General features: G+C 43.6%; 1 protein-coding gene across 1 annotated transcript; it reads left to right on the top strand.

The window, feature by feature from the left end:
• Positions 1 to 485: 485 nt before the first annotated feature.
• Positions 486 to 12,414, top strand: NEK2 (NIMA related kinase 2). The gene is made up of 8 exons (XM_032613425.1): positions 486 to 715; positions 1,920 to 2,137; positions 2,407 to 2,647; positions 4,757 to 4,839; positions 5,579 to 5,705; positions 6,754 to 6,973; positions 8,412 to 8,537; positions 11,329 to 12,414. The coding sequence occupies exons 1-8, from the start codon at positions 620 to 622 to the stop codon at positions 11,388 to 11,390; spliced, it is 1,173 nt and encodes a 390-aa protein (XP_032469316.1). The 5' UTR covers positions 486 to 619; the 3' UTR covers positions 11,391 to 12,414.
• The last annotated feature ends 4,615 nt before the right edge of the window (positions 12,415 to 17,029 follow it).

A 17,029-nucleotide genomic window follows, 5' to 3' on the forward strand; every position in this document is an offset into this window, starting at 1 on the left:
TACACAGTCCCGCAGCACTGTCAGCACTTATTCGCGCACCCTTCAGGGAGAGACAGTCCTTTTCATCTCTCTACTCAGTTCTCACCCAGACTTTAGCGTAACCCTGCCCCGGGCTCAGGGTACAGGAACCTGAGAGAGGAGGGCGCGTACAGAGAATGGGTTGTGTGAGAGGTCAGAGTGCAAAGGCAGCTGGTTGAGGCAGTGAGCAGAAAAGTCTGAAGAGCGGTCTCTGGACTTCGGTTGCCTTGGCGACCTCAGCCAGAGGAACAGGGCGGCGAGGAACCGCCTGGCACTGCGGCTTTCTGTGCCCCGCCCTCTCTTTGGTTTTAGCTCCGCCCCTTTCTCCCGAGACGTCGGAAGCAGACGCCGTCACCGACGCCGACGCGGTTGCCTAGCGATACACTTTTCCCAAGATGCCCAGGGTGTTGTGTTCTTCTTAGCCAATCAGAGAGGCGAAGCGGCCTTACCGCAGGCCAATAGACTGCGAGGCGGGGGCCCGCGACGGTTAAACTGGGCTGGAGACTGGGGCGGCCTGGCGCTGTGACTTGAGGTCTCCGACTCGGTGGTGGCATATCCGCGACGGTGGTGCGACGTTCAGGTGTTCTGCGCGGGTCTGGCCATGCCGACTCGGGCGGAGGACTACGAGGTGCTGTACACCATTGGCACGGGCTCCTACGGCCGCTGCCAGAAGATCCGGAGGAAGAGCGATGGCAAGGTGAGCGCGGGCTCGGTGCCTGTCTCCGCCCCCGCCGCGGTTGTGCAAACTGCGGGGGGCGCGCCCTCTGCCGCCGAAGGGAAGCGAGGGGCCTGGGGCTGTGCGTCTGGAAGGCAGGGTGCTCAGAAGAGTTAGCCATCTCCCCGCAGGTCTGTGTCGGTCCTGGGTCTCTCAAGGGATGGGAAACTGTGTCCCTTTTTCCTTTTTTTTTTTTAATTTTTCATTTGTGAATCTGTCCTTAATCTTTAAATAAAATTAATAGAATGTGCCAAATAGAATATTGTCAAATACATAACACCGCTTTGCTATTTACATGAGATTGCGCATTTTTATATATTTATGTTATAGGTATATATATTTTTTCCATCTTTTTTCCTTTCTCTTCCATTTTCTTCCTTTTTCCCAATTTGACCTGCTAAGGGCCTTCAGTTGGTGACAGCTAGCTGACTCCTGAGCTGTTTTTTTTTTTTTTTTTCGGTACGCGGGCCTCTCACTGTTGTGGCCTCTCCCGTCGCGGAGCACAGGCTCCGGACGCTCAGGCTCCGGACGCTCAGGCTCAGCGGCCATGGCTCACGGGCCCAGCCGCTCCGCGGCATGTGGGATCCTCCCGGACTGGGGTACGAACCCGTGTCCCCTGCATCGGCAGGCGGACTCCCAACCACTGCGCCACCAGGGAAGCCCTCCTGACCTGTTTTTAGAGAAGAGCCCTCTCGGTCATGACCATCAGCACGTCGAACTTTTATGTCTTGTAGTCAGAATTCATTTAAAATACCCATTATTCGGATTGTTGGATTCAGATTTCCCAAGGTGTGTAGGTAGACTTTACACAAAGAAACAATGGAGAGGAAATTGGCTCTGACGGAAGGACCTTTACTAAGTTTAAGTTCTCTTACCTTGGAAATCTTGACTTGGAATGCTCGAGGACTTTGACTACCTCTACCCCAGCTTTGACCAGCTTTGACTAAGCAACGGAGGTTAGGGGGTTGGGGGAGGTCTAATGTACCTCGTCACTCTCTGTTGCATCATTTACTGCTGAAAAATTGGGGGAAGATTATGGAAGTAAACTCAGGGGTCCTTAGGTTCATTGAACTACATTAGATGATGTCACTGTATGATCTACTTACTAGAGAAGTAATTTTTAAAAGTTTTTAAAAAGGTTTTGAGTATAATGAGTTTATTTGTGCCTTGGAAATTTTTATTTCAGATCTTAGTTTGGAAGGAACTGGACTATGGCTCCATGACAGAAGCTGAGAAACACATGCTTGTTTCTGAAGTGAATTTACTTCGTGAGCTGAAGCATCCAAATATCGTCCGATACTATGATAGAATTATTGACCGAACCAACACAACACTGTACATTGTAATGGAATATTGTGAAGGAGGGGACCTGGCTAGTGCAATTACAAAGGGGACCAAGGAAAGGTAAAATCTCTTAAATGGGCCTAGTTTTGCTTCTGTTAAGCATCCTGTATTAGGATCAGGGACAGAGTACTTAGTAATGCGGAAGAGTCTTCTGGTGTTTGTTTGGTGGGTCCACGGTACTTTAGAAAATCCCTGGTACGTCAGCACCCATATTTCATATCAATTTATTTCCCTATGTGTACACTTTGAAAACTAGATAATTCACATCATCCTATCTTTGTTATGGTTTTATTCAGAAGTTATAGGCTGTATTACTGCTTTGATTTCAGGCAATACTTGGATGAAGAGTTTGTTCTTCGAGTGATGACTCAGTTGACTCTGGCCCTAAAGGAATGTCACAGACGAAGTGATGGTGGTCATACTGTGCTGCATCGGGATCTGAAACCAGCCAATGTTTTCCTGGATGGCAAGCAAAACGTTAAGCTTGGAGACTTTGGGTTAGCTAGGATATTAAACCACGATACGAGTTTTGCAAAAACATTTGTTGGCACACCTTATTATATGTCTCCTGTAAGTATTTCAGAATTTAGGTGCTTTTTAAACATCTTAATGCTAAACACTCAACTTTTTGTTTGTTTAGTAATATCCAATAGCCAAGAATTAACAATACTGTTTTATTTTAAATTTATATTTTTCCAAATGGACCACCAGACCATTAAGTTCCTGTATTAGCAATATAAATCAAGCTTTCATCGAATGACTACCAAGTGCTAAGCTCTGGGATCACAAAGATGAGATAGGTTTTGTCTCTGCCCTCAAGAGCAGCACTTCCCAAAGTGCCATAGGTCCTGGACACCAGCTGGAACTCATCTGGGGTGATCGTTTAAAATGCACAGTCCTGAGCCCCAAATCCAGTGAATTTGGATCTCTGGACAGGTCTTTGTGCTCAACTCTTTTTTTCTCTGTTTGTCCTCCACCACTTTTTATTTTGGACTTTGTATTTTAACAGACCTTCTAGGTGATTCTTGTGCATGGAGGTTCAGGGCTCAGGAGGCTCACTCACTTCTGACAACATATTTTTGCGGTGTTAACTTTTTGTACTTATTCTTTTTTTATTGCCTTTTCCTACAGTGCAGCTGCAGAGTCTACCCATTTACCTGTTTCCTCAGTTGCTGAATATTTTGTTTCCAAAATGTCTCACCATTCTAAAGAGCACTGCTATGCATGTCTTTGTATGAATTATTCTTTCTTCCTTTTTGGTTATTTCCTTGGTGTTTAGCTCTTGAAATGAAATTTCTGGGTCAAAGGGTATGAACTGTTTATGGCTCTCTAGTGACTTTTGAAGAGCTTGAATCAATAAGTGATAGCACTAATGTGTTGTATATGAAAGATGAGCAGATAAAGATGGAGAGAGATTTATTTTTTTAGCTGTTCACAAACATTTTCAGGATTTTCTCAGTCTTTTTTAGTTATGTTAACCAATCTGACTACAGTATAAAACTTTGTAAATTAGTGATTTTTTTTTTTTTTTTTTTTTTTGCGGTACGCGGGCCTCTCACTGTTGTGGCCTCTCCCATTGCAGAGCACAGGCTCCGGACACGCAGGCTCAGCAGCCATGGCTCACGGGCCCAGCCGCTCCACGGCATGTGGGATCCTCCCGGACCGGGGCACGAACCCGCGTCCCCTGTATTGGCAGGCGGACTCTCAACCACTGCGCCACCAGGGAAGCCCAGTGATTTTGTTTTTGACTCAGATTAGACATGGCCAGAGCAGTGTCGTTTTCTCACTGGATCAGATTCCAAATAGAAAGCCTTTGATATAAAGGAAAATTATCCAGAGGTGGTTCTTGGAAAAATTGAAACCTGCACAATTCTTTTGTTCCTGTTCCCCCCTGCCCTTGTAAATAGACCAGTTTAGCCTTCCCTATGGGATTGTCAGGAAGCGGTACCAGACTCCCCTGTTGGACTTTAAATTACTAAGAAGACTTCTGAAGATTTCAGTACAGTACTTGCCTCTGTGCCCTCTGTTGAGAATAAGAGCCATGGTGGACTGTTGTTACTGTACGTGTGGAAGAAAGGCAAACAATTAAAATAGGGAGTGAGAATATTACTTACTACTGTGGTATATAAGTGGGCTAAGGGAAAAATATATAAATGAATGATTCAATTAGCCATTTATGTCTATATTCATTTAAATGTGGGCTAGATGTTATTCTAGAATTTTCTCTGGTTCTTTTAAAATGGAGTTTCTAGATTATGAATTCTTTGAGGGTAGAGGGTAGAGCTATCTCATGTTCACCTTTAACTTGCCAGTGCCTTGCCTGTAGTAACATAATAAATATTTGCGAATGAAAAATAAGTGAATGAATTATATATGACAGTGTATTAGGATAACATCATTGCCTTTTTTCCATTATAAATTTGAATATTAAGTATAAAGTACCATCTTTTTGTTGTTATGATACAAGATCTAATGTAAGAGTAATCAGCCTTTTGTATTTGAAATTTTTGTTATAGATATAAAATATTTATAATATAAAATTTGTTCCCTTCTTTTCCTTGAGTGAATATTACCAAACTTTAAGGTTCCATTTTTGTCCCAGGACTAATTTTATAAGTTTTAAAACAAAATGAACTTTAAACTCCTATTTTCTTACCTTTTTTTTTTCCCCCCCTTAAGGAGCAAATGAATCACATGTCCTACAATGAGAAGTCAGATATCTGGTCACTAGGTTGCTTGCTGTATGAACTGTGTGCATTAATGTAAGTATAATGAAGACAGATTTTTAGTCTGAGGTTAACACTTAGATTTGTCACCTTTCACCAGGGTCAGCTTTTTGAGCATCCATGCACATTCAAGTCTGAAAGAATCATACCGTGGGTTAAAATTAAGGTAGATGGACAGGTTAAAAAAATTATTTACAAATTAATAATATAATCCCTGAGGCTGGATCTAGACTTGTTCAAGCTTCTAACCTGGTTAGATGTTTCTCTGTTAGACTGAGCTTAGCTCAAGGGGAGAGCATATAGGTCAAGCCTATGGAAGAAATGAAATAAAGATCTAGAGAAGCAGTCTAGGGTTTGGACAGGAAAGAGTTCTGATTCTTTCCCTTTTTTCTTTCTGTTTTTTCCCTTCTAAAGTATTCTGTAGAGCAGTGGTTCTCAACCAGTGAAGGGGAATTTTGCCCCCCAGCTTTGCCTCCCATGGGACATTTGACAATGTCTGGAGACATTTTAGTTGTCACAACTAGGGATAGCTACTGGCATCTAATGGACAGAGGTCAGTGATGCTGCAAAACATACTAAACAATGCACAGGACAGTCCCCAAAACAGAATCATATGGCTCCAAATGTCAGTAATGCCAAGGTTGGGAAACTTAGCTACAGAAGAAGATCCCAGAAGTAGAAACATAAATACAAACTGGACCTTAAACTCTGCTTTTGGTTTGCTTCTTCTTATATATTTTCATTTTTACATTTAAAAAAAAATTTTTTTCCCCAGGCCTCCATTTACAGCTTTCAACCAGAAAGAACTAGCTGGGAAGATCAGAGAAGGCAAATTCAGGCGAATTCCATATCGTTACTCTGATGAATTAAATGACATTATTACAAGGATGTTAAATTTAAAGGTAAAGTTTATAAGATGATATACTGTATGTTTCCATCTCTCAGCTAAGTTTTGCAGTGTATCCTCTCGTGGAGCAATGAGTCTAAAGAAACATTAAATATATTTCTTTAGCTAAATCTACTGTTACCACGAGTGAAAACATGTATCCTTGGCACATTGCAGGCCTGCCTTCTGTGCTTTCTTTGTGTCTCATCCCACTCTGCCATGCTAACAGATGGTTGGTAGCAAGGAGAGATTGCAATAAGGATCCAAATCCTCAGTTCCCCTTGTCCTTGCCTACCTCAAAGTGGCAGGTGGTACAGGAAGGGGCCAGGAATAATACCTTATTACTCTGCCTCTAGCTCTGAGAGATTAGAGATCATTAGAGATGGAAATCGTGGGGGAGGGCTGACTAAAAAGAGTAGAGGGGAAATAAAGAGATTATGTAGAAAAAAATCTGTCAGTGGGATGGGGAGGGAGATGTCCTAGGGATCAGGCTGTGTAAGAATAGAGTTAAATGCTGTGGGAGTTCAAAGAGAAGGAAGGATGCAGGTGAAGTAACAGGATTGAAGGTCGGTGAGAGAGCACCCTGCTTAATGTAGTTTGGAGATGCAAGGGCAGTACGTGCCCTGAAACTGACCGACCCTAGCAACGCTACCCAGCACAGCACAGGGATTGAGCCTTCTTAGGTTAAAAGGGGAACAAAGGTAAGTTAAAATCTGCATTACTTTGTGGACCCAGAACCTCATGAGTTAAAGCCACCAGTGAACTTATTTTTCAGGTGTTTAAGACCCATGTGTGTGTGTTGGGGCAGGGGGGGGAATGGGCAAAATGGGCGAAGGGGGTCAGTTGCATGGTGATGGATGGTAACTGAACTTGTGGTGGTGATCACTCTGTAGTATATACAGATGTTGAACTATAATGCTGCCAAGTAAGAAAAGAAAAGACCCATCTGTAAAGGAGTCCTTTCTTTTGCCTTGGAAATATATGCTGTTTTAAATGTAACTGCTCTTTCAGGATGAGTAGTCCATTATGTAGTGTGCCTGTAACACCGAATATTTTTTTCCCAGGATTACCATCGACCTTCTGTTGAAGAAATTCTTGAGAATCCTTTGATAGCAGACTTGGTTGCAGAAGAGCAAAGGAGAAATCCTGAGAGAAGAGGGCGGCGATTAGGAGAACCAGGAAAGTTGCAGGACTCCAGCCCTGTATTGAGTGAGCTGAAACTGAAGGAAACACAGTTACAGGAGCGGGAGCGAGCCCTCAGAGCAAGGGAAGAAAACCTGGAGCGTAAGTCTGAGTGGGGGTGAAGCACAGAGAGCTCCAGGAAGCTTATTCTAATGTATGTGAAAATCTATCTGAACAGAGGATCTCACGTCTGTGTTCTATTAGAAGGTTTTTATAAATACTTGCGAAACCAAGATATGCACATCAAGCTTGCCGCACCTTCACGTTGAGCCTCTTTCTCTGAGATCAGCTGTTGTCGTCACATTGTTGGGCCCTAACTGTGACAGCCCAGCACAGTAGCCATCACACTGTACTGCAGAGTCACTCTTTTCTTTATCTTTCTTAATATATGGACCCTGAGGTTTCCCGTTGTAAAGAAGGTCTTAGAATTTGCCAGCGCTTCTCCCTTCTGATACACTGCTCCAACACAGCCCGGGTCTGAAATCCTACAGTGTGTAAGACTAGATGTATTTGGGCAGTTCCACAGAGCATGTGGGTACAAGATATTTAAATACTCTGATGGGTATTGACGGACTGGGTGGTAATGAGTTTTTGATGTTGAAACTCTGTCTACTCCACTAAAGTGAGAGCTGCTACCCAGGTTTTAGGATTCTGCAAGGCAGCAGCAGCAGTGCAGCTCTGCATTTTGACATCGAGGGAAGAGACGGGCTGCGACTGTCTCCTTCCCCCCTCACGGCTCACCCAATCTCGCTTCTGCAGCTCAATGCCAATGCAGACTTCATAAGTTTTTTTCTATTTAAACGTACTTACAAAGCATCTAAATGCGTTTGTTAATGTTTTACTTCCTAATGATAATTGTCTAGTACTGTGAGATACGCTGTCTGTGGGAGGTACAGCCTGTGCTTACCTGAAAATCTTTGTCTCTTCTGTCAAAAGAATTCTTTAAAAAAAAAACAAAACCCACAAAAAACAAACAACCAAAAACTTTTCATTAAAACTTTCCCGAGTGTTTTGTAATTTCACAAAGCAGCTGAAATCTGAACTCTCTGAATGCTGGGCCATGAATAAATAATAGCCTTTGTTAGTACCACCTAACTGAGCTGTGGTTTTTTTTCCCTTCTATTTGGGTGCTGTCATTCACCCAGAGGGAGAAGGGTTTGTACCGCAGCCGGGTAACGCCCGGAAAATGAACTGTTGCCCCTTCTCCGCGGAGAGCAGGGATGGCAGTAGCTCTTTGTTTTCCCCCATGAGTTATTCCCACAAATCACAACCAAAGGTTGAAGCTGACTTTGTCCTTGTGCTTAAGCCAGTCCTTAGGAGAAAACCTAAGACAACATACAACATACTAACCACACAGCATTATGAAACGGGAACAGTCCGGTTGGCTGGAGTATACAGTAGGAAACCCTTCACAAAACATGACTCATCGGAGGTCAGGCTGTTAGCCTTAGCGATAAGGAAAAGCGGTAAGATTACCAAATGTGAATTGTTTATGCCACTTGTTAATTTCTTTCTTTCTCGTTCCATTCCCTTCTTAAAGAGAAGGAACGTGAGCTTTGTGTTCGTGAGAGACTGGCAGAGAACAAGCTGGCCAGAGCAGAAAGTCTGTTGAGGAATTACAGCCTGCTGAAGGACCAGAAGTTCCTGTCTCTGGCGGGTGGTCCAGGTATGAGAACCAGCTCAGAGACCAGAAGTTGGTGCCACAAATGAGGAAATGGGCACCAGCGTTGCCCCGAAGGTGGCTTTGGCAGCCCTTTAAATTTCCAGAGTCTTGAATTTTATGATGGAGTGAATTGAATATATGCATTTCAGTGGAGATAAAAATTGTGTTTTAGCAATGACTGACTTAACTGTGATCAGAGACATGAGGCAATGAGTCAGGATGATTTCATCTTCGGTTTTATTTGCTTTATCAAACTGTGTTCAGTATTTGATATTTATTTTTAAAAACTAGTTCATTTTTAAAAAATGCTGTGCCTTTCAGGTTTTTCTCTGGGTATATTTTCAAAACTCTACATTTCTCTCCATTTTCAAGTGAAAATCCTAGCATTTTACTATTACCACACGACCAACTCATATTTGCCACATCCTGCATAGAAAGTATGGCTTAAAAGGTGTGATAAGCCAACTGAAGAATAGGCCATCACTTTTGGATCTTTGCTAAGACCCGTTCCAATTGAAACGTGTATGTCAAAGTGTGACTGCTTAATACCTGCATATGCTCTGTAATACGTGATGGAAACAAATGAAACCAGTGATGGAAGTAAATCTCGTTTTTCTCAATATTGCTATCTACCATTTCAGTATTTTTATAATATTTATTTCAGCTTCTCTTAGATTCCACACTGCCATCCATAAAGATAAACTAGACTTAAATCATGATTACTGTGATAGAGTGAGGAGGAATTTTTATCTGGGTAAGTGTCATGCCTCAGGCCCGTTGCCGAGAATTATATGGAAGGTCCTGTTGGGGACGGCTCTCCCAGTCAAAGAGTTTATTTACATCTTGCCCTGAGAGTCTTTGAGCAAAGGGTGAGAAGAGCTGGCGAAGGATGATGTGTTTCACTTCGTAGGACACGTAGGTAGAAGAATCTACCGGTATGCGAATCATGGCAAAGACTTAAAATGAGCTGTGGGAATGGTGTCCAATGTGGGTAGGAGGTGTTTTAAAGTACTGAGCATGTCAGAGCCCTAAGAAAAGCAACAAAGCGGTGGGGAGGGGGTGCCCTTGTGAACTCAAGACAGTTGGAAATATCCTCTCCCCATCCTTGGGCTATAGAATTCAGACATGAGGAAAACAAATAAATTGAGATCATGACAGTAGGCAACAGCATCTTTTTAAAGGCTCTACTTAGTCTGTTGAGTGAAATACGAATTCTTTTTTTAAACACTTTCTTATAAAACTGTCTTATTAGTAGGATTTACAGTTGTCACTGTCTGTTTACAAATGTATAGGTGTTTGTGGTAATAAAGGTGGATCTATTTGAAACAAGAGTTGAGGCCTAAAAGCAGTCTCCTAAAATGCTTTGCAGAGAAGCAGTGTATGAAATAGGAAGTTGGGACAGTCGGAGGGCAGCGTTTCTCTGTGCAGCCTGCTTCTCCCTCAGGGCGTCTCCGTTTCTTTGGACTGGAACATTCATCTCTAGATAGTCACGAGACTTCTTACTTCCTCACTCTCATCAGGTCTCTGCTCAGAAGTCACCTTATTATGCAGCTTCATCACTGCCAACACCCCCAGCACCTCTGTCTCCCTCTCTCCGTGTTCATTCCTTCACAGCACATACCATCCTCAAGTATTCCTCATGTGGGCTTGTTTATTTGTTATGGTCTATCTCCTCCTACCACCAATAGGGCCTTTGTTTGGTCCACAACAACCCATACAGTGAGCTCAGTAAATATTTGAACGTATTTCCTTTAAATGAACGCAAAGGAAAAACAAATAGATTTTAGAATTCAAACCTTCAAGCCCCCAACCCCCAGATAGTTGTCAGTTCCTAATAGTGTAGCCACTTTAAGTAGATTATTATTTTTTTCATGTTAAAAGTACAGTTCACTCACTGTTAACTCGATTTACTTTTACCATGCTGAGTCTTGCTTAGGTTCTTTTTGGAAGAAGTGTCTGGTCAGTTAAGCCGCTGTAAAATGTGTTCTGAAGTATTTAGCCAAAACTGTAGGTGCTCGCTATGAAAAAGAGCTTCTGCTTCCATACTTTTCTGGAAGTAATGTGTTCTAGGTAGAATGGCACTTGCTTTCAAGCATAGAGATAAATAACATTGGTTTCCAGAAGTTTTATATTGTGGCCCATAATCCTCAGTGCATTTAACCTTAAGAGGAATGTTGATTGTGAGAGAATAAAACATAGGTTCCTTGAGTTTTGGCTACAGATTAAAAAGCTGATTATTTCTGCCAACCTCATGCCCCTAACCTGTTAAAAAGAGACAACAGATCCAAAATGGAGTCACTGGTCACCAAATGTCACCAAATTCAGGACTTAATACCTAACTTACTTTCAGTTTCAGCTCTCTCAGGAATGGAATCTTAAACCAGTTAATCTGGAATTACCTGGTCAGCACTAGTGAGGTCATCTGCCTGATAGGACCCCTGCCGTCCCCTAAAGGACGGTGACCTTGCCACAGACAATCCCCCCTTTGCTGGTGTAACTTCCTGGTCCTGCCCCCTTCTAACTATAAAAGCTTTCCTTTTGTACAGCTCCTTAGAACTCCTTTCTGTCGTCTGGATGGGATGCTGCCCGATTTATGAATCGTTGAATAAAGCCAGTAAGATCTTTAATATTTGCCTCAGTTGAATTTTGTTTAACACTCCTATCCCAGAGAGAATAAACAGGTACCCAGATTTCACATGCAAACTGACAATAAATATTTTGGTAAGTTTGATAAGTATGGAGGAGTTCATCTCCTGTTCATGAAACTCAAAAACCTTTTTCTTTTTTTTCTAAGAACTTTTTGATCTTACATCCTCGATAATGAAGAAGAAAGTTCATTCCAGTGGGGAGAGTTAAGGAGAATATCATGAGGAGTGAGAGTTCTGAGAGTCAGCTCACCTTCAAATCCAAGTGCAAGGAACTGAAAAAAGGCTTCATGCTGCTCAGCTTCGCGCTCCAAGCCCTGTCAGACATTGAAAAACTTACCAACTGAAAAGCAGACAGATCCTGGGCATGCGCTAGCCTGACCCAGAGACACAGACCTGTGTACAGTGTTTAATGTGCCAGCCCTTTCGCGATGGGTATTCTACTGCTATAGCCTGTATACTTGGTTCTGCGAGCCGTGCCTTTTCTATAGTAAGCAGGGTGGTTTGGTATTACTCTTGCTGTTTTTCAGCAAGAATTGTACCAATGGGGCTTCCTGGTGGCGCAGTGGTTGAGAGTCCACCTGCTGATGCAGGGATGCGGGTTCATGCCCGGTCCGGAAGATTCCACGGCAGGGCCCGTGAGCCATGGCCGCTGAGCCTGCGCATCCGGAGCCTGTGCTCCACAACGGGAGAGGCCACAACAGCCGAGAGGGCCCGTGTACCGCAAAAAAAAAAAGGTACCAATGTCCACTCCTTTCATTTTTCTTTTGTAAAGAACGCTTCATAGAAAGAAGAACGCTTTCTTGGCCAGTTGGGTTTTTAATCCTGTGTGTGATTACTACTGGAACATGAAATGTTATATTCTATATGTTGGGGTGGGGAAATAATATTAGAAAAAGATATTTACCCAGGAGCAGCACTTAGAAGTTTTAAGAGACTGAAGTGGTGTGCTTACAATTGTCACGTCTTTAGTTAAAATTTAAGTCTGAGGTTTTAAATGTTCTTGAGCTTAGAGAAAACCTAATTGGATATAGATTGGTCACTAATACCTTGACATCTCGCTTATAAATATCCCCTTGCTCTGTAGTTTAAATCTGTCACCTTTTGTGAAAATCCATCACTATGATGTCTCTACTCTTTTTCTTTCCCTTTTTATCCTGTTTAACAGTATGTGAGCTGTCTGTCATTTGCCCACTCTTTTTTCACTAAATAAAAGAATTCTTTAGTTTTCCTGTATCCATGTCGCTTGTATTTGTTGATCTTAGTTGGAGGGAGTCTGTGTTTATGATATTTAGGCATTGGAGGGTAGGGAAGTGAATGTGATGCTCTCAAGAGCTATACGGCACTTTACTACCCATCTCATTTGTCCATCTAAGCCAGTGGTTCTTACGGGGGCAGTTTTGCCCCCCAGCGTATATTTGCAATGTCTGGAGATATTTTTAACTGTTATGATTGGAGGGAGGGTGCTACTGGCATCTCTTGGGTAGAGGCCAGGGATGCTGCTAAACATCCTGTAGTGCACAGGACAGCCCTCACAACTAAATGTCAGAGTACCACGCCTGAGAAACCTGATCTCAGCTGAAACTTGTTGGAATATACCCCACCCTTGAAGGAAACTTATTTTGGTTTTGATGGATTTTTTTACATGTCTGACTTTTAATATGAATTAGCAGTCCTTGCTGTGCCCATCACATTTTTCATGTGATGTTTTCCTGGCAATGCTAATCCTTTTAGCTTAATGAAATAAGACCAAGTTATGAAGGGTTATAATGTCATAAATGGGAAGAAATAGCTCCTTTATTAGTTATCTTATTATAGGTTTATTACACCGTTGATAACGTAGTTCTATCAAAGATATAATATCGAAATACAATCAGAAACTGATTACCAGGCCTTTATGGTATACCCACAGATTAATCCTAACAGAACCACTTTGATGTAAATGTTGAGTGTAATTTGCAGGGCCCAGTGCAAAATAAAAATGTGGTTCAAAAAGCAGGAAACAAGTACCATTAAAAGTACATATGGGACTTCCCTGGGGTGCAGTGGTTAAGAATCCGCCTGCCAATGCAGGGGACACGGATTTGAGCCCTGGTCCGGGAAGATCCCACATGCCGCGGAGCAGCTCCGCCCGTGCGCCACAACTACTGAGCCTGTGCTCTAGAGCCCGCGAGCCACAACTCCTGAGCCCGTGTGCTACAACTACTGAAGCCCGCGCACCTAGAGCCCATGCTCCGCAACAAGAGAAGCCACTGCAATGAGAAGCCCGTGCACCACAATGAAGAGTAGCCCCCGCTCCCTGCAACTAGAGAAAGCCCGCGCGCAGCAGCAAAGACCCAACGCAGCCAAAAATAAATAAAGTTTATAAATAAATAGATAAAAGTAAAGGTATATATAAAGCCTTGTCCTTTCTTCCAAGGTCCCTCTGCTTATTGTGGTGGTGTTTGCTATTTAATTTTATAAGTAAAGAGAATTTGAAATGTTAAATTATTAGCATGAACTTTACTATTCATCTTTTATGTAGTGTGATGCCAGTTTTAAATGCAAGTAGCAGCACATTTAGCTTATCTGTGGGATCACTGAAATTATTTAATTCATATTTTGTGACTCAAGCTGGCCAGAAGAGACACACACACATGCCTGTGACAGGTGCCTGGGGACGCGTGACTCTGGCGCCTGCCCTACACACTGCTGGTTTGGAGAAGTGGAGCCCACAGCCTCCACTGCAGCAGATAGGTCCCCCCAAGGATCTTACACCTCCAAGCTGGGATTTTCTTTGTACCTTGATCGAGGTGCCTGGATCGCCCCTGCCAAGATAAGGCCTCTAGCTGGCTGTCCACCAGCCATGCTATGGGGCTGCCAGCCCAGGACGGGGGGAAAGGCATTGGGAGGCAGCTGCCGCCAACCCCTCTCCAGAGAAACTTCTGGGCACCCTTGCCCTGCCCATGCTGAGGCCCCTCTGGGAACAGAGTGTGGGAGGCTGGGTGGGGCTCGGTGCCCCAGGGGCAGGAGGCGGGACCATGTGAGCTGAGACCCTGAGCCCATACCTGCACCCCTGCCCCACTGGACTTGACTTACAAAACACGAATTCAGCAACACATGATGAATTTCAAGACTGTAAGCACAGAGCATTAGACTCCAGGTGGACCTTTCTGAATGCCAGCTCCTTCTATATGTGAGGCCTATGTGACTACACTGGACCCACACTCGTGAACCAGCCCTTTCTTTAGGAAACTCCTTTTTTACCTTAGGAAATGAGGTTTCTTTCCAGTTTTAATCCTGTGGCATGCAGAGCTTCTCTAGTTTCCCCTATCTCAGACTCCACCTTTGCTTTCATTCCTTCCTTCAATCAACCAACCAACAATTACTGAGCACCTACTACAGCTAGGCACTGTTTAAGGTGCTGAAGGTACAGCAACGAAGAAAGGCTAAAATCCCTGCCCTCAGGGAGGTGGCGTTCAAATGGGGCAAGATAGTAAACAAAGAAGAAACAAGTAGGGGGAGTCATTGCTGAGTGCCACTGAGAGGAATGAAGCACGAAAGGGGCGGAGGACTGGGCGGGTGCAATTTTAGAAGAGGTGGTCATTAGTGTTGAAGTGGGGTGGAGGAGAAAAGGAAAAGGGAGGTTTGAGTGGGGTATGTGGTCGGGGAAGAGATATCAGTAGGGGAGGGGAAAGTCGAACATGACTGGGAGATGTGATAGGGCAGTACTTGAAAGCGAGCAGAAGCTTGGAAACTGAGGAGTGATGTTTTTATTTGCTTATGCATCTCCACCCCTAAAGCTCGGAACATCTGAGGGTATTTGGGCAATGATGGTCGTAATCTAAGAAGAGGATTTCTTTGACGGGGGAGCCGGGAGAGTCCTCCCAAATGATGCTTCTTCAGCATCACTTTCTAAGATATTTCTAAGGTGCATTGCATGACATCAACACCATACTTACCATTACAGCCTTTTATTGTTTAAACAATAATGAATTTCACCAAGCACAGCCTACTCGTAGGCATTTGAAAAAGGGTCATTGGATTTGAGAAAGATTAACCAGATGCTCTGAGGGACAGCAACCACAAGGTGGCACCATGGGTCTGTTAGACCGGAAAGCCCACCCTGTCCGTGTAGCCCGTGCAGTTGGTTTGCTACTGAGAGATGGCACGTGGGCCTTGGTTAAATGCCTTATTCTCATGATTTCATTCAGTCCTCACAACACCCCCTGAGAAGCTGGCATCATTAGCGTCACATTCTACATGGGGGAACTGAGGCTCAGAGATCACAGCTGGGAAGAAGCACGGTTGGCTTCTGAAATATTTCTGACTCCAAAGCTCATGCTCTTGACTATAACCCTCTACTGGCCTGCCTCCACAAGACAGCAAAAGTTTACCTTTGTCCCCAAACCATCTAGTTTCCCCTAATGATGGGTTAAGGGTGAGATAACCCATAGCCTTACCCAAGACACTTGAATGACGCTGAGCCGGCATGGCTAGGGTCCAGGGGCCTTTCAGACCTGCTTGCTTGGGGAGACAGGTTACTGTTTGGGGAGGGTGTGCCCAAGAGGTGGTTTTCCAGTGACCCTCACAGGACCCCAGGCCTTCCCTTCTTTCCTCAGCATCTTCTCCAGGGCCACCTTACTCAGGCCTGTCCTCCCTGGAGATATTTTGTTTCCAGGTGACTTTCCTTCCAGGATAAAGCCCATATCCCTCAAAGACTCCAGGTAAGGCTGCCCTCCCAGAATGAACTGAGGATGAAAGCAAAAGATGATGCAAGGAAGTTGATTAGAAAAGAATGGAGAGAATGTCTATGTTCCAACAAGAAAGGATTGTCATTCATTGGCCTTGATGGCTGGGAAAATAAGGATCCATACTGGATGGATGGATTGCACAGCGAGGAGGATGATGAAAGGTGATGGAATCCATGGGTGTGTGAGGGCCCGCCTTCCCCGTAACCCCGGCTCACCCCACACTGGAAGGGCAGAGGTCAGCGACCTGGGAACCCCCCACATCTGAAAGGCTGGGTTCAACACCATACTCAGAGGGGCCGGTAGGGGCACCCTTGCTTACCTCCACCAAGGCTCCTCCTACATTTCTGACACCATGGCCACAGCCAGGGCTCTGAGGCTTCACAGCTCTGCTGGAGCTACTGAAACCCTAGACATCTAAGGCTGCCCATCACTTGACACCCAGCCAGGAAGGAAACCCCCCTCCTCCCACCTGCCCCGACCTTCTCTTGAGACAACATGCTGGCCCTCTTGATACCACTGGGTGCTCCTTAATCTTAGCCACACGTTTACAGGAAATGTTCACAGCAGTTGATTTTATTCAATACATTTGTTTTTAAAGTCCTTAAATTATGAAGTGATAGCATCAATGTAAAAAATCTTAACAATATGTCCATTGCATTTTGTTCAGAGTTTGTGACCAGATTTTAGAATGTGATTTTTCTTTGCAGCTTAATATGTGACCAGTGAAACATTCTATGAATTACAGGAGACAAAAAAAAATCTACGTTCTTTTGTAAGACATGATGGTTAGTTTTCTCTGGACAACCCTGACTGATACATAATGTATATCTTTTGATATGCATATTTAATTATGTCCTTGCTTATTATTCATCTGTTTAGTTTGTTGAAAACTCAAAATGTGTCAAAATGTTTCACTGCTATTGTTTTTCTGTTTCTTCTCCTATTTCTAACACCTTTCCCTTCAATACATTGAGATAGTGTTATTTGTCACTTAAAGGTTTATGAGAGTTTCAGCTTTGAGAATTATATCCTTGTTAGTAAAATGGTTCTCTTTGTGTAAAGATGTTTGTAAAAATTGTTTTGTCTGACATTGATGTTCACAATCAGTATACTGTCA

This window comes from Phocoena sinus, chromosome 1 (assembly GCF_008692025.1).
Source record: "Phocoena sinus isolate mPhoSin1 chromosome 1, mPhoSin1.pri, whole genome shotgun sequence".
NCBI classification, from domain to species: Eukaryota; Metazoa; Chordata; class Mammalia; order Artiodactyla; family Phocoenidae; genus Phocoena; species Phocoena sinus.